This window comes from Oncorhynchus mykiss, chromosome 27 (genome assembly GCF_057628025.1).
Source record: "Oncorhynchus mykiss isolate SJ-2025 chromosome 27, ASM5762802v1, whole genome shotgun sequence".
In the NCBI taxonomy this organism is placed as follows: Eukaryota; Metazoa; Chordata; class Actinopteri; order Salmoniformes; family Salmonidae; genus Oncorhynchus; species Oncorhynchus mykiss.
Window position 1 is genome coordinate 46,604,282 of NC_143048.1, and position 15,719 is coordinate 46,620,000.

The 15,719-nt window shown below is 49.4% G+C and overlaps 1 protein-coding gene across 3 annotated transcripts in view; it reads left to right on the top strand.

Annotated features, from left to right (window-relative positions):
- usp16 (ubiquitin specific peptidase 16) overlaps positions 1 to 15,719 on the top strand; it is a 41,413-nt gene that overhangs the window by 13,468 nt on the left and 12,226 nt on the right. For all 3 annotated transcript variants that reach the window (XM_090223939.1, XM_090223941.1, XM_090223940.1), the window contains exons 14-15: positions 3,134 to 3,656; positions 7,803 to 8,021. In XM_090223939.1, coding sequence (XP_090080065.1) covers positions 3,134 to 3,656; positions 7,803 to 8,021 — 742 coding nt within the window. The remainder of the gene's footprint in view (positions 1 to 3,133; positions 3,657 to 7,802; positions 8,022 to 15,719) is intronic.

A 15,719-nucleotide genomic window follows, 5' to 3' on the forward strand; every position in this document is an offset into this window, starting at 1 on the left:
GGATTCTGGTACCCTAATGCCGAGGTAGAGTTAGGAGGATTCTGGTACCCTAATGCCGAGGTAGAGTTAGGAGGATTCTGGTACCCTAATGCCAAGAAACAGGCCAAGGTAGAGTTAGGAGGATTCTGGTACCCTAATGCCGAGGTAGAGTTAGGAGGATTCTGGTACCCTAATGCCGAGGTAGAGTTAGGAGGATTCTGGTATCCTAATGCCAAGAAACAGGCCAAGGTAGAGTTAGGAGGATTCTGGTACCCTAATGCCAAGGTAGAGTTAGGAGGATTCTGGTATCCTAATGCCAAGAAACAGGCCAAGGTAGAGTTAGGAGGATACTGGTACCCTAATGCCAAGAAACAGGCCAAGAAACAGGCCAAGGTAGAGTTAGGAGGATTCTGGTACCCTAATGCCGAGGTAGAGTTAGGAGGATTCTGGTACCCTAATGCCGAGGTAGAGTTAGGAGGATTCTGGTACCCTAATGCTAAGAAACAGGCCAAGGTAGAGTTAGGAGGATTCTGGTACCCTAATGCCAAGAAACAGGCCAAGGTAGAGTTAGGAGGATTCTGGTACCCTAATGCCAAGGTAGAGTTAGGAGGATTCTGGTACCCTAATGCCAAGGTAGAGTTAGGAGGATTCTGGTACCCTAATGCCAAGAAACAGGCCAAGGTAGAGTTAGGAGGATTCTGGTACCCTAATGCCAAGGTAGAGTTAGGAGGATTCTGGTACCCTAATGCCAAGGTAGAGTTAGGAGGATTCTGGTACCCTAATGCCAAGGTAGAGTTAGGAGGATTCTGGTACCCTAATGCCGAGGTAGAGTTAGGAGGATTCTGGTACCCTAATGCCAAGGTAGAGTTAGGAGGATTCTGGTACCCTAATGCCAAGAAACAGGCCAAGGTAGAGTTAGGAGGATTCTGGTACCCTAATGCCAAGGTAGAGTTAGGAGGATTCTGGTACCCTAATGCCAAGAAACAGGCCAAGGTAGAGTTAGGAGGATTCTGGTACCCTAATGCCGAGGTAGAGTTAGGAGGATTCTGGTACCCTAATGCCAAGGTAGAGTTAGGAGGATTCTGGTATCCTAATGCCAAGAAACAGGCCAAGGTAGAGTTAGGAGGATTCTGGTACCCTAATGCCAAGGTAGAGTTAGGAGGATTCTGGTATCCTAATGCCAAGAAACAGGCCAAGGTAGAGTTAGGAGGATTCTGGTACCCTAATGCCAAGGTAGAGTTAGGAGGATTCTGGTATCCTAATGCCAAGAAACAGGCCAAGGTAGAGTTAGGAGGATTCTGGTACCCTAATGCCGAGGTAGAGTTAGGAGGATTCTGGTACCCTAATGCCAAGGTAGAGTTAGGAGGATACTGGTACCCTAATGCCAAAGTAGAGTTAGGAGGATTCTGGTACCCTAATGCCGAGGTAGAGTTAGGAGGATTCTGGTACCCTAATGCCGAGGTAGAGTTAGGAGGATTCTGGTACCCTAATGCCGAGGTAGAGTTAGGAGGATTCTGGTACCCTATTCTAAATAAACTTGTGATTTTATTTGATTATATAGTGCACTACGTTTGACCAGAGCTCAATGAATAGTGTACTTTAAAGTTTTAAAGTTTTATTGATGGTATGTACCTTATACACATGGTATTCACTGTCCAACGAAATCCATTGTCAATGCAGTATTAAAGCAGTAGCAGTGTGGAAGCAGTAGCAGTATTAAAACAGTAGCAGTGTGGAAGCAGTAGCAGTATTAAAACAGTAGCAGTGTGGAAGCAGTAGCAGTATTAAAACAGTAGCAGTGTGGATGCGGTAGCTGTTTTTAAAGCAGTAGCCATATTAAACAGTGGCATTGTGGAAACAGTAGCTGTTTTAAAGCACTACTAAGCACTATGGAAGCAGTAGAAGTATTAAAGCAGTGGTAGTTTTAAAAAGGTAGCCGTGTGGAAGCAGAATTAAAGCAGTAGCCATATTAAAGCAGTAGAAGTATTAAAGCAGTAGTAGTATTAAAGCTGTAGCAGTGTGGAAGTAGTATTTAAACAGGAGAAGTATTGTAGAAGTGTTAAAGCAGTAGAAGTGTTAAAGCAGTAGCATTAATAAAGCAGTAGCCATAGTAAAGCAGTAGCAGTGTGGAAGTAGTATTTAAGCAGGATAATTATTGTAGCAGTGTGGAAGCAGTATTTAAGCAGGAGAGGTATTAAAGCAGTAGCATTAATAAAGCAGCAGCCATAGTAAAGCAGTAGCATTAATAAAGCAGTAGCCATATTAAAGCAGTAGAAGTATTAAAGCAGTAGCAGTGTGGAAGCAGTAGCCATATTAAAGTAGTAGCCATATTAAAGTAGTAGCCATATTAAAGCAGTAGCCGTATTAAAGCAGTAGCCATATTAAAGCAGTAGCCATATTAAAGCAGTAGCAGTGTGGAAGCAGTAGCCATATTAAAGTAGTAGCCATATTAAAGCAGTAGCCGTATTAAAGCAGTAGCCATATTAAAGCAGTAGCAGTATTAAAGCAGTAGCAGTATTAAAGCAGTAGCAGTGTGGAAGCAGTAGCAGTATTTAAAGCAGTAGCCGTGTGGAAGCAGTAGAAGTATTAAAGCAGTAGCAGTGTGGAAGCAGTAGCATTAATAAAACAGTAGACATTTTAAAGCAGTAGCCGTGTGTAAGCAGTAGCCATATTAAAGCAATAGCAGTATTAAAGCCGTAGCAAGTTGTAAGCAGTAGCATTAATAAAGCAGTAGCCATATTAAAGCAGTAGCCATATTAAAGCAGTAGCAGTGTGGAAGCAGTAGCCATATGAAAGCAGTAGCAGTATTTAAAGCAGTAGCAGTATTAAAGCAGTAGCCATATTAAAGCAGTAGCAGTGTGGAAGCAGTAGCAGTATTAAAGCAGTAGCAGTATTAAAGCAGTAGCAGTATTAAAGCAGTAGCAGTGTGGAAGCAATAGCAGTGTTGAAGCAGTAGCAGTGTTGAAGCAGTAGCAGTATTAAAGCAGTAGCAGTATTAAAGCAGTAGCCATATTAAAGCAGTAGCAGTGTGGAAGCAGTAGCCATATTAAAGCAGTAGCCATATTAAAGCAGTAGCAGTGTCGACAGCCTTTTCTTTCTGTATTAACTTTGAGTTTACCACGCTGTAATGTCTCTCTCCTGTCTGTGTCCACAGAACCAGAGACGTCAGCAGAAGCTAGTCACCCTGGACAGCTTCACACCTCCAGAGATCACCGCAGAGAGCCCAGTACCAGCAGAGGAGGGGGAGGAGACAGGAAATAGTACCCAGGGAGAGGAGGAGGAGCCTCTGGTTGAGAGCCAATCATCAGAGACCGAGAGGTCCGAAACCACTCCCTCAGAGCAGGACCAAGAGAAACCTCAGGGGGTAGGGCACACGGAGAAAGAGGAGGAGGATTGTGAACCAGTGGCTGTGTCCAACAACCACTCCACTGTGATGTCAGAAGAGCAGCGTCACCAGTCCCCTGAGGGGGTTGTAAAAAGAGACGGACACGAGCCTGAACGTAGAGGAGAGGAGGAGGAGGAGAATGATGTTGATGCAGCCCAACCGTCTGGAGATGAGGAAGACACCAAACTGACAGACAAGCTCGGTGAACTATCTCTGAACGAAGCCTTCCTAGCCTCTGAGGACTCGGACCTGGAGCTGGGGTGCAGAGATGGAGACACGTCTGCTGAGATGGGTAATGTTGCATTTTGCACTTCTTTCCGCCCCCTAAATGTTCTTTGTCACCTCTGGTTCTTTGCAGAGGATAGACATTTAGGGTCCGGGAATTCTTTGCGACATTTCGAAATGACATCGGTTTGACCCTTTGTAAGGAAATAGAATGAAAACCAGCCAACATGTTTCTGATACTGATGCATATTTTATCTGGTTGAAATACTGTCAGCTTTTATGATGCTGATAAAGTTAGCACCTTTACAGACGGTCCCTAACCGCACATTCACATTCTCTGAAGATGCTGAAAGAAAGAAATCATATTTCCCCACTCTTGTTCCCAAAAAAAAAAAAAAAATGCCTACATTTATTGTATCATTTTACTGCAAGAAATGTTTACTTCTGCAGGAGTTAATATTAAGGCTATATGAGAGGTTATCGACCTACAGTCAGTGTCCAGATTTCAGTTTCCATTTAACCCATCTGAACAGTAGGCTACAGTTCCCTTGAAGTGCCGTAGGCCTGTTTTGAAGTCCCCGGTCTTGTGACTGTTGAATGTGTAGGCTTACAGCGCCTCACAATCATCACATCATAACGTAGCGGCTACCTTGTTCAACCACGTTACCAAGTCTTTCCCAAACATGACCTTTCTGGCCCTCTCTTCTCTTTATTTTCTACTTACCAAATCTTTACCAAACATGACCTTTCTGGCCCTCTCTTCTCTTTATATTCTACTTACCAAATCTTTACCAAACATGACCTTTCTGGCCCTCTCTTCTCTTTTATTTTCTACTTACCAAATCTTTACCAAACATGACCTTTCTGGCCCTCTCTTCTCTTTATATTCTACTTACCAAATCTTTACCAAACATGACCTTTCTGGCCCTCTCTTCTACTTACTATTCTACCTTACCAAATCTTTACCAAACATGACCTTTCTGGCCCTCTCTTCTCTTTTATTTTCTACTTACCAAATCTTTACCAAACATGACCTTTCTGGCCCTCTCTTCTCTTTATATTCTACTTACCAAATCTTTACCAAACATGACCTTTCTGGCCCTCTCTTCTACTTACTATTCTACTTACCAAATCTTTACCAAACATGACCTTTCTGGCCCTCTCTTCTCTTTATATTCTACTTACCAAATCTTTACCAAACATGACCTTTCTGGCCCTCTCTTCTCTTTATTTTCTACTTACCAAGTCTTTACCAAACATGACCTTTCTGGCCCTCTCTTCTCTTTAGATTCTACTTACCAAATCTTTACCAAACATGACCTTTCTGGCCCTCTCTTCTCTTTAGATTCTACTTACCAAATCTTTACCAAACATGACCTTTCTGGCCCTCTCTTCTACTTACTATTCTACCTTACCAAATCTTTACCAAACATGACCTTTCTGGCCCTCTCTTCTCTTTATATTCTACTTACCAAGTCTTTACCAAACATGACCTTTCTGGCCCTCTCTTCTCTTTATTTTCTACTTACCAAATCTTTACCAAACATGACCTTTCTGGCCCTCTCTTCTCTTTAGATTCTACTTACCAAATCTTTACCAAACATGACCTTTCTGGCCCTCTCTTCTCTTTATATTCTACTTGCCATTTCGCAACGTTTCTCTTATTGAATTAAAGTCCGACATTGTCCTTTTTTGCCATCATGGAACAACCCGTTCTCAAAAGCATTTGGTGATTGGTGTGTAGGTTACTTGGCGCACTTACGGTTGGTTAGGCCCTTTAAAGTTAGGTTTATGCACTAATGCCAGATAACCTCAAAGTAGCTTATACAGTTAATTCATAAAGTATTCAGACCCCTTGACTTTTTCTATATTTTGTTACGTTACAGCCTTATTCTAAAATGTATTAAATCGTTTTTTCCCCCCTCATCAATCTGGACAATCTGGATATATTTTTTTTACTGAAATATCACATTTACATAAGTATTACTCACTTATGACTTTACTCAGTACTTTGTTGAAGCATCTTTGGCAGTGATTACAGACTCGAGTCTTCTTGGGTAAGACGCTACAAGCTTGGCACAACCTGTATTTGGGGAGTTTCTCCCATTCTTCTCTGCGGATCCTCTCAAACTCTGCCAGGTTCTATGGGGAGCGTCGCTGCACAGATATTTTCAGGTCTCTCCAGAGATGATTGATTGTGTTCAAGTCCGGGCTCTGGCTGGGCCACTCAAGGACATTCAGAGACTTGTCCCGAAGCCACTCCTGCATTGTCTCGGCTGTGTGCTTAGGGTCGTTGTCCTGTTGGAAGGTGAACTTTCGCTCAACTGTGAGGTCCTGAGCGCTCTGGAGCAGGTTTTCATCAAGGATCTCTCTGTACTTTGTTCCGTTCATCTTTCCGTCGATCCTGACTAGACTCCCTGCCGCTGAAAAACATCCCAACATCTTGATGCTGCCACCACCATGCTTCACTGTAGGGATGGTACCAGGTTTCCTGGCATTCAGGCCAAAGAGTTCAATCTTGCCTTTTGACAAACTCCAAGTGCGCTGTCCATTTAAGAATGATGGAGGCCACTGTGTTCTTGGGGACCTTCAATGCTGAAGAAATGTTTTGGTACCCTTCCCCAGATCTGTGCCTCGACACAATCCTGTCTCGGAGCTCTATGGACAATTCCTTCGACCTCACGGCTTGATTTTTGCTCTGACATGCACTGTCAACTGTGGGACCTTATATAGACAGGTGTGTGCCTTTCCAAATCATGTCCAATCAATGGAATTTACCACAGGTCAACTCCAATCAAGTTGTAGAAACATCTCAAGGATGATCAACAGAAACAGGATGCACCTGAGCTCAATTTCAAGTCTCATAGCAAAGGGTCTGAATACTTATGTAAATAAGGTATTTATGTTTATCATTTTTAATACATTTGCAAAAGTGTTTATCCTCCCAAATGGCGCAGCGGTCTAAGGCACCACAGACCTGGGTTCAATCCCACAGCTAGCCGTGACCGGGTGTCCCATGAGGCGGCGCACAATTGGCCCAGCGCCGTCCGGTTTAGGGGAGTGTTTGGCCGGACAGTATTTCCTTGTCCCATCGCACTGTAGCGACTCCTTTTGGCCGACCGGTAGCCGGCAAGCTGACTCTGGTCGCCGGCAAGCTGACTCTGGTCGCCGGCAAGCTGACTCTGGTCGCCAGCTGGATGGTGTATCCTCCGACACATTGGTGCATCTGGCTTCCGGGTTAAGCGAGCAGTGTGTCAAGAAGCAGTGCGGCTTGGCAGGGTCATGTTTCGGAGGACCTATGGCTCTCGACCTTCACCTCTCCCAAGTAAGTAGTGGAGTTGCAGCGATGGGACAAGACTGTAACTACCAATTGGCTGTCACGACATTTGGGGATGAGGAGGGGAAAGTACAAAAAATACTCAAGTTTAAAAACCTGTTTTGGCTGTATCATTATTGGGGTATTGTGTGTAGATTGAAAAAAAGCTTAATCAATTGTAGAATAAGGCTGTAACGTAACTAAATGTGGGGAAAAGGTTAAGAGGTCTGAATACTTTCCAAATACACTGTAGATATCAATTGCAAAAAAAAGTATAAATGTATGGATTGTTTTAAGGTATTATTTTCTCTTTTATTCATTCTGCCTGCTAGCAACCCTGCCCTTCATCCACACCATTTACTGACCCTGAACCAACCCTGCCCTTCATCCACACTATTTAATGACCCTGAACCAACCCTGCCCTTCATCCACACTATTTAATGACCCTGAACCAACCCTGCCCTTCATCCACACTATTTACTGACCCTGAACCAACCCTGCCCTTCATCCACACTATTTAATGACCCTGAACCAACCTTGCTCTTCATCCACACTATTTACTGACCCTGAACCAACCCTGCCCTTCATCCACACTATTTACTGACCCTGAACCAACCCTGCCCTTCATCCACACTATTTACTGACCCTGAACCAACCCTGCCCTTCATCCACACTATTTACTGACCCTGAACCAACCCTGCCCTTCATCCACACTATTTAATAACCCTAAACCAACCCTCCCCGTTGATATAACCACTAGTATGGATGTCAATTTCATAAAGTCCTGTTGTATCGTGTTTTAAAGTTAACAAAATATTTGTGTATATATATATTTTTTTTTTTCAATGTTATTTACAAAAAAAAACACTGAAAAAAAAATGTAATTCCTAAAAATAGAAACGGAGACAAAGCTGGAGGGGAAGGAGTACACAGTCTCTCACCAGGATCCTAAACTGGCCTTTCACACGCTGGCCACCAGGGCGGCGCCAGAGAACCAGGAGTGCTCTGTGGAGTCCTGTCTCTACCAGTTCACAGAGGTAGAGAACCTCACTCAGAACAACTCTCTTCTCTGTGTCACCTGCACCAAGAGACAGACCAAAAACAAGGCTGCAGAAGGTATGTTTTTGAAATATTCTGTCAATGTTTTTTCTCCTTTTTCTCTCTCTTTTTTTAAACTAATGAACATGAATGGTCATTCTGTTTGGTCCTGTTCCAGGTGTGTGTGTGTGCGTACTATGGTTTAGGTCTATGGATTTCCACTGTGTGTGTGTGTGTGTGTGTGTGTGTGTTTGTGTGTGTGTGTTAAGGTTGGGCGATATTACGATCGGCCATCGTTGATGGCGAAGACATTGTGACGTGACATACGATGGTTTAGCCTATTTGAATTTCACTGGTGTCCCACAGTAAAGAATCGAGTCTCGCAGTACGCAGCGGGACGGTACGCAGCGGGACAGTACGCAGCGGGACAGTACGCAGCAGGACAGTACGCAGCAGGACAGTACGCAGCGGGACTGTACAGAGCGGGACAGTACGCAGCGGGACAGTACGCAGCGGGACAGTACGCAGCAGGACAGTACGCAGCGGGACGGTACGCAGCGGGACAGTACGCAGCGGGACGGTACGCAGCGGGACAGTACGCAGCGGGACGGTACGCAGCGGGACAGTACGCAGCGGGACGGTACGCAGCGGGACAGTACGCAGCGGGACGGTACGCAGCGGGACAGTACGCAGCGGGACGGTACGCAGCGGGACAGTACGCAGCGGGACAGTACGCAGCGGGACAGTACGCAGCGGGACAGTACGCAGCGGGACAGTACGCAGCGGGACGGTACGCAGCGGGACGGTACGCAGCGGGACGGTACGCAGCGGGACGGTACGCAGCGGGACAGTACGCAGCGGGACAGTACGCAGCGGGACTGTACAGAGCAGGGCAGCGCAGGGCAGCAGGTCGCGGGGCAGCACGTCGCGGGGCAGTACACAAGTGACATTCAGAGTAATTAGCCTATACCTGTATGCTATTAGCCTATTTCAATATGTGTTATATAGCCTACAGAACACGAGAAGAGTGTAGGCCAGACAGGGTGTGGGGAGAGCGTAGGCCAGACAGGGGGTGTGGGGGAGAGTGTAGGCCAGAAAGGGTGCGGGGAGAGTGTAGGCCAGACAGGGTGCGGGGAGAGTGTAGGCCAGACAGGGTGCGGGGAGAGTGTAGGCCAGACAGGGTGCGGGGAGAGTGTAGGCCAGACAGGGTGCGGGGAGAGTGTAGGCCAGACAGGGTGCGGGGAGAGTGTAGGCCAGACAGGGTGCGGGGAGAGTGTAGGCCAGACAGGGTGTGTGCGGGGAGAGTGTAGGCTAGACAGGGTGTGTGCGGGGAGAGCGTAGGCCAGACAGGGTGTGTGGGGGAGAGCGTAGGCCAGACAGGGTGTGTGGGGGAGAGCGTAGGCCAGACAGGGGGCGGGGAGAGTGTAGGCCAGACAGGGTGCGGGGAGAGTGTAGGCCAGACAGGGTGTGTGGGGGAGAGCGTAGGCCAGACAGGGTGTGTGGGGGAGAGCGTAGGCCAGACAGGGTGTGTGGGGGAGAGCGTAGGCCAGACAGGGTGTGTGGGGGAGAGCGTAGGCCAGACAGGGTGTGTGGGGGAGAGCGTAGGCCAGACAGGGTGTGTGGGGGAGAGCGTAGGCCAGACAGGGTGTGTGGGGGAGAGCGTAGGCCAGACAGGGTGTGTGGGGGAGAGCGTAGGCCAGACAGGGGGCGGGGAGAGTGTAGGCCAGACAGGGTGCGGGGAGAGTGTAGGCCAGACAGGGTGTGTGGGGGAGAGCGTAGGCCAGACAGGGTGTGTGGGGGAGAGCGTAGGCCAGACGGGGTGTGTGGGGGAGAGCGTAGGCCAGACGGGGTGTGTGGGGGAGAGCGTAGGCCAGACGGGGTGTGTGGGGGAGAGCGTAGGCCAGACGGGGTGTGTGGGGGAGAGCGTAGGCCAGACGGGGTGTGTGGGGGAGAGCGTAGGCCAGACGGGGTGTGTGGGGGAGAGCGTAGGCCAGACGGGGTGTGTGGGGGAGAGCGTAGGCCAGACGGGGTGTGTGGGGGAGAGCGTAGGCCAGACGGGGTGTGTGGGGGAGAGCGTAGGCCAGACGGGGTGTGTGGGGGAGAGCGTAGGCCAGACGGGGTGTGTGGGGGAGAGCGTAGGCCAGACGGGGTGTGTGGGGGAGAGCGTAGGCCAGACGGGGTGTGTGGGGGAGAGCGTAGGCCAGACGGGGTGTGTGGGGGAGAGCGTAGGCCAGACGGGGTGTGTGGGGGAGAGCGTAGGCCAGACAGGGTGTGTGGGGGAGAGCGTATGCCAGACAGGGTGTGTGGGGGAGAGCGTATGCCAGACAGGGTGTGTGGGGGAGAGCGTAGGCCAGACAGGGTGTGTGGGGGAGAGCGTAGGCCAGACAGGGTGTGTGGGGGAGAGCGTAGGCCAGACAGGGTGTGTGGGGGAGAGCGTAGGCCAGACAGGGTGTGTGGGGGAGAGCGTATGCCAGACAGGGTGTGTGGGGGAGAGCGTATGCCAGACAGGTTGTGTGGGGGAGAGCGTAGGCCAGACAGGTTGTGTGGGGGAGAGCGTAGGCCAGACAGGTTGTGTGGGGGAGAGCGTAGGCCAGACAGGGTGTGTGGGGGAGAGCGTAGGCCAGACGGGGTGTGTGGGGGAGAGCGTAGGCCAGACGGGGTGTGTGGGGGAGAGCGTAGGCCAGACGGGGTGTGTGGGGGAGAGCGTAGGCCAGACGGGGTGTGTGGGGGAGAGCGTATGCCAGACGGGGTGTGTGGGGGAGAGCGTATGCCAGACGGGGTGTGTGGGGGAGAGCGTAGGCCAGACAGGGTGCGGGGAGAGCGTAGGCCAGACAGGGTGTGTGGGGGAGAGCGTAGGCCAGACAGGGTGTGTGGGGGAGAGCGTAGGCCAGACAGGTTGTGTGGGGGAGAGCGTAGGCCAGACAGGGTGTGTGGGGGAGAGCGTAGGCCAGACAGGGTGTGTGGGGGAGAGCGTAGGCCAGACAGGGTGTGTGGGGGAGAGCGTAGGCCAGACAGGGTGTGTGGGGGAGAGCGTATGCCAGACAGGGTGTGTGGGGGAGAGCGTAGGCCAGACAGGGTGTGTGGGGGAGAGCGTAGGCCAGACAGGTTGTATGGGGGAGAGCGTATGCCAGACAGGTTGTGTGGGGGAGAGCGTAGGCCAGACAGGGTGTGTGGGGGAGAGCGTAGGCCAGACAGGGTGTGTGGGGGAGAGCGTAGGCCAGACAGGGTGTGTGGGGGAGAGCGTAGGCCAGACAGGGTGTGTGGGGGAGAGCGTAGGCCAGACAGGGTGTGTGGGGGAGAGTGTAGGCCAGACAGGGTGTGTGGGGGAGAGCGTAGGCCAGACAGGGTGTGTGGGGGAGAGCGTATGCCAGACGGGGTGTGTGGGGGAGAGCGTATGCCAGACGGGGTGTGTGGGGGAGAGCGTAGGCCAGACAGGGTGCGGGGAGAGCGTAGGCCAGACAGGGTGTGTGGGGGAGAGCGTAGGCCAGACAGGGTGTGTGGGGGAGAGCGTAGGCCAGACAGGGTGTGTGGGGGAGAGCGTAGGCCAGACAGGGTGTGTGGGGGAGAGCGTAGGCCAGACAGGGTGTGTGGGGGAGAGCGTATGCCCGACAGGGTGTGTGGGGGAGAGCGTAGGCCAGACAGGGTGTGTGGGGGAGAGCGTAGGCCAGACAGGTTGTATGGGGGAGAGCGTATGCCAGACAGGTTGTGTGGGGGAGAGTGTAGGCCAGACAGGGTGTGTGGGGGAGAGCGTAGGCCAGACAGGGTGTGTGGGGGAGAGCGTAGGCCAGACAGGGTGTGTGGGGGAGAGTGTAGGCCAGACAGGGTGTGTGGGGGAGAGTGTAGGCCAGACAGGGTGTGTGGGGGAGAGCGTATGCCAGACAGGGTGTGTGGGGGAGAGCGTATGCCAGACAGGGTGTGTGGGGGAGAGCGTATGCCAGACAGGGTGTGTGGGGGAGAGCGTATGCCAGACAGGGTGTGTGGGGGAGAGCGTATGCCAGACAGGGTGTGTGGGGGAGAGCGTATGCCAGACAGGGTGTGTGGGGGAGAGCGTATGCCAGACAGGGTGTGTGGGGGAGAGCGTATGCCAGACAGGGTGTGTGGGGGAGAGCGTATGCCAGACAGGGTGTGTGGGGGAGAGCGTATGCCAGACAGGATGTGTGGGGGAGAGCGTATGCCAGACAAGGTGTGTGGGGGAGAGCGTAGGCCAGACAGGGTGTGTGGGGGAGAGCGTAGGCCAGACAGGGTGTGTGGGGGAGAGCGTAGGCCAGACAGGGTGTGTGGGGGAGAGCGTATGCCAGACAGGGTGTGTGGGGGAGAGCGTATGCCAGACAGGGTGTGTGGGGGAGAGCGTATGCCAGACAGGGTGTGTGGGGGAGAGCGTATGCCAGACAGGGTGTGTGGGGGAGAGCGTATGCCAGACAAGGTGTGTGGGGGAGAGCGTAGGCCAGACGGGGTGTGTGGGGGAGAGCGTAGGCCAGACGGGGTGTGTGGGGGAGAGCGTATGCCAGACGGGGTGTGTGGGGGAGAGCGTATTCCAGACGGGGTGTGTGGGGGAGAGCGTAGGCCAGACAGGGTGTGTGGGGGAGAGCGTAGGCCAGAGAGGGTGTGTGGGGGAGAGCGTAGGCCAGACAGGGTGTGTGGGGGAGAGCGTAGGCCAGACAGGGTGTGTGGGGGAGAGCGTAGGCCAGACAGGGTGTGTGGGGGAGAGCGTATGCCAGACAGGGTGTGTGGGGGAGAGCGTATGCCAGACAGGGTGTGTGGGGGAGAGCGTATGCCAGACAGGGTGTGTGGGGGAGAGCGTATGCCAGACAGGGTGTGTGGGGGAGAGCGTATGCCAGACAGGGTGTGTGGGGGAGAGCGTATGCCAGACAGGGTGTGTGGGGGAGAGCGTATGCCAGACAGGGTGTGTGGGGGAGAGCGTATGCCAGACAGGGTGTGTGGGGGAGAGCGTATGCCAGACAGGGTGTGTGGGGGAGAGCGTATGCCAGACAGGATGTGTGGGGGAGAGCGTATGCCAGACAAGGTGTGTGGGGGAGAGCGTAGGCCAGACAGGGTGTGTGGGGGAGAGCGTAGGCCAGACAGGGTGTGTGGGGGAGAGCGTAGGCCAGACAGGGTGTGTGGGGGAGAGCGTATGCCAGACAGGGTGTGTGGGGGAGAGCGTATGCCAGACAGGGTGTGTGGGGGAGAGCGTATGCCAGACAGGGTGTGTGGGGGAGAGCGTATGCCAGACAGGGTGTGTGGGGGAGAGCGTATGCCAGACAAGGTGTGTGGGGGAGAGCGTAGGCCAGACGGGGTGTGTGGGGGAGAGCGTAGGCCAGACGGGGTGTGTGGGGGAGAGCGTATGCCAGACGGGGTGTGTGGGGGAGAGCGTATTCCAGACGGGGTGTGTGGGGGAGAGCGTAGGCCAGACGGGGTGTGTGGGGGAGAGCGTAGGCCAGACAGGGTGTGTGGGGGAGAGCGTAGGCCAGAGAGGGTGTGTGGGGGAGAGCGTAGGCCAGACAGGGTGTGTGGGGGAGAGCGTAGGCCAGACAGGGTGTGTGGGGGAGAGCGTAGGCCAGACAGGGTGTGTGGGGGAGAGCGTAGGCCAGACAGGGTGTGTGGGGGAGAGCGTAGGCCAGACAGGGTGTGTGGGGGAGAGCGTAGGCCAGACAGGGTGTGTGGGGGAGAGCGTAGGCCAGACAGGGTGTGTGGGGGAGAGCGTAGTCCAGACAGGGTGTGTGGGGGAGAGCGTAGGCCAGACAGGGTGCGGGGAGAGAATTCCACCAAAGCATCACTAAATGTCCAGGTAAAAAAATATTGTTTCTCCGCCAGATGCTTGGACATTAAACTATATCTTAAACCAATTCCATTTATATTTTCAATAACGGACACTCCCTTCACTATGAAGCGTCTAGTAGTTTCTGAAAAACTTAGCCTATATTCCTTTCTCTCTTCATTCGCTAGGCTAAGTGAATATAGGAATATAGGCTAAGTGAATATAGTAATATAGGCTAAGTGAATATAGTAATATAGGCTAAGTGAATATAGTAATATAGGCTAAGTGAATATAGTAATATAGGCTAAGTGAATATAGTAATATAGGCTAAGTGAATATAGTAATATAGGCTAAGTGAATATAGTAATATAGGCTAAGTGAATATAGTAATATAGGCTAAGTGAATATAGTAATATAGGCTAAGTGAATATAGTAATATAGGCTAAGTGAATATAGTAATATAGGCTAAGTGAATATAGTAATATAGGCTAAGTGAATATAGTAATATAGGCTAAGTGAATATAGTAATATAGGCTAAGTGAATATAGTAATATAGGCTAAGTGAACATAGTAATATAGGCTAAGTGAACATAGGAATATAGGCTAAGTGAATATAGTAATATAGGCTAAGTGAATATAGTAATATAGGCTAAGTGAATATAGTAATATAGGCTAAGTGAATATAGTAATATAGGCTAAGTGAACATAGTAATATAGGCTAAGTGAACATAGGAATATAGGCTAAGTGAATATAGTAATATAGGCTAAGTGAACATAGGAATATAGGCTAAGTGAATATAGTAATATAGGCTAAGTGAATATAGGAATATAGGCTAAGTGAATATAGTAATATAGGCTAAGTGAATATAGTAATATAGGAATATAGGCTAAGTGAATATAGTAATATAGGCTAAGTGAATATAGTAATATAGGCTAAGTGAATATAGTAATATAGGCTAAGTGAATATAGTAATATAGGCTAAGTGAATATAGTAATATAGGCTAAGTGAATATAGTAATATAGGCTAAGTGAATATAGTAATATAGGCTAAGTGAATATAGGAATATAGGCTAAGTGAATATAGTAATATAGGCTAAGTGAATATAGTAATATAGACTAAGTGAATATGGTAATATAGGCTAAGTGAATATAGGAATATAGGCTAAGTGAATATAAGTTTCATAATGATTCATCCAGTCTAACCACATTATATTTCATAATGATTCATCCAGTCTCTAACCACATTATATTTCATAATGATTCATCCAGTCTCTAACCACATTATATTTCATAATGATTCATCCAGTCTCTAACCACATTATATTTCATAATGATTCATCCAGTTTGTTCTATAGCCCAACTGTCGGTTTTTAGCTGATTATTATTATTATTATTATTATTATTATTATTTTATTTGTGTGTGTCATTGTGTATTTTACAAGGTGTGTGTGTGTCATTGTGTATTTTACAAGGTGTGTGTGTGTGTCATTGTGTATTTTACAAGGTGTGTGTGTGTGTCATTGTGTATTTTACAAGGTGTGTGTATGTTATTGTGTATTTTACAAGGTGTGTGTGTGTCATTGTGTATTTTACAAGGTGTGTGTATGTCATTGTGTATTTTACAAGGTGTGTGTGTGTCATTGTGTATTTTACAAGGTGTGTGTGTGTGTCATTGTGTATTTTACAAGGTGTGTGTATGTCATTGTGTATTTTACAAGGTGTGTGTGTGTCATTGTGTATTTTACAAGGTGTGTGTGTGTCATTGTGTATTTTACAAGGTGTGTGTGTGTGTCATTGTGTATTTTACAAGGTGTGTGTGTGTGTCATTGTGTATTTTACAAGGTGTGTGTGTGTGTCATTGTGTATTTTACAAGATGTGTGTATGTCATTGTGTATTTTACAAGGTGTGTGTGTGTGTCATTGTGTATTTTACAAGGTGTGTGTGTGTGTCATTGTGTATTTTACAAGGTGTGTGTGTGTGTCATTGTGTATTTTACAAGATGTGTGTATGTCATTGTGT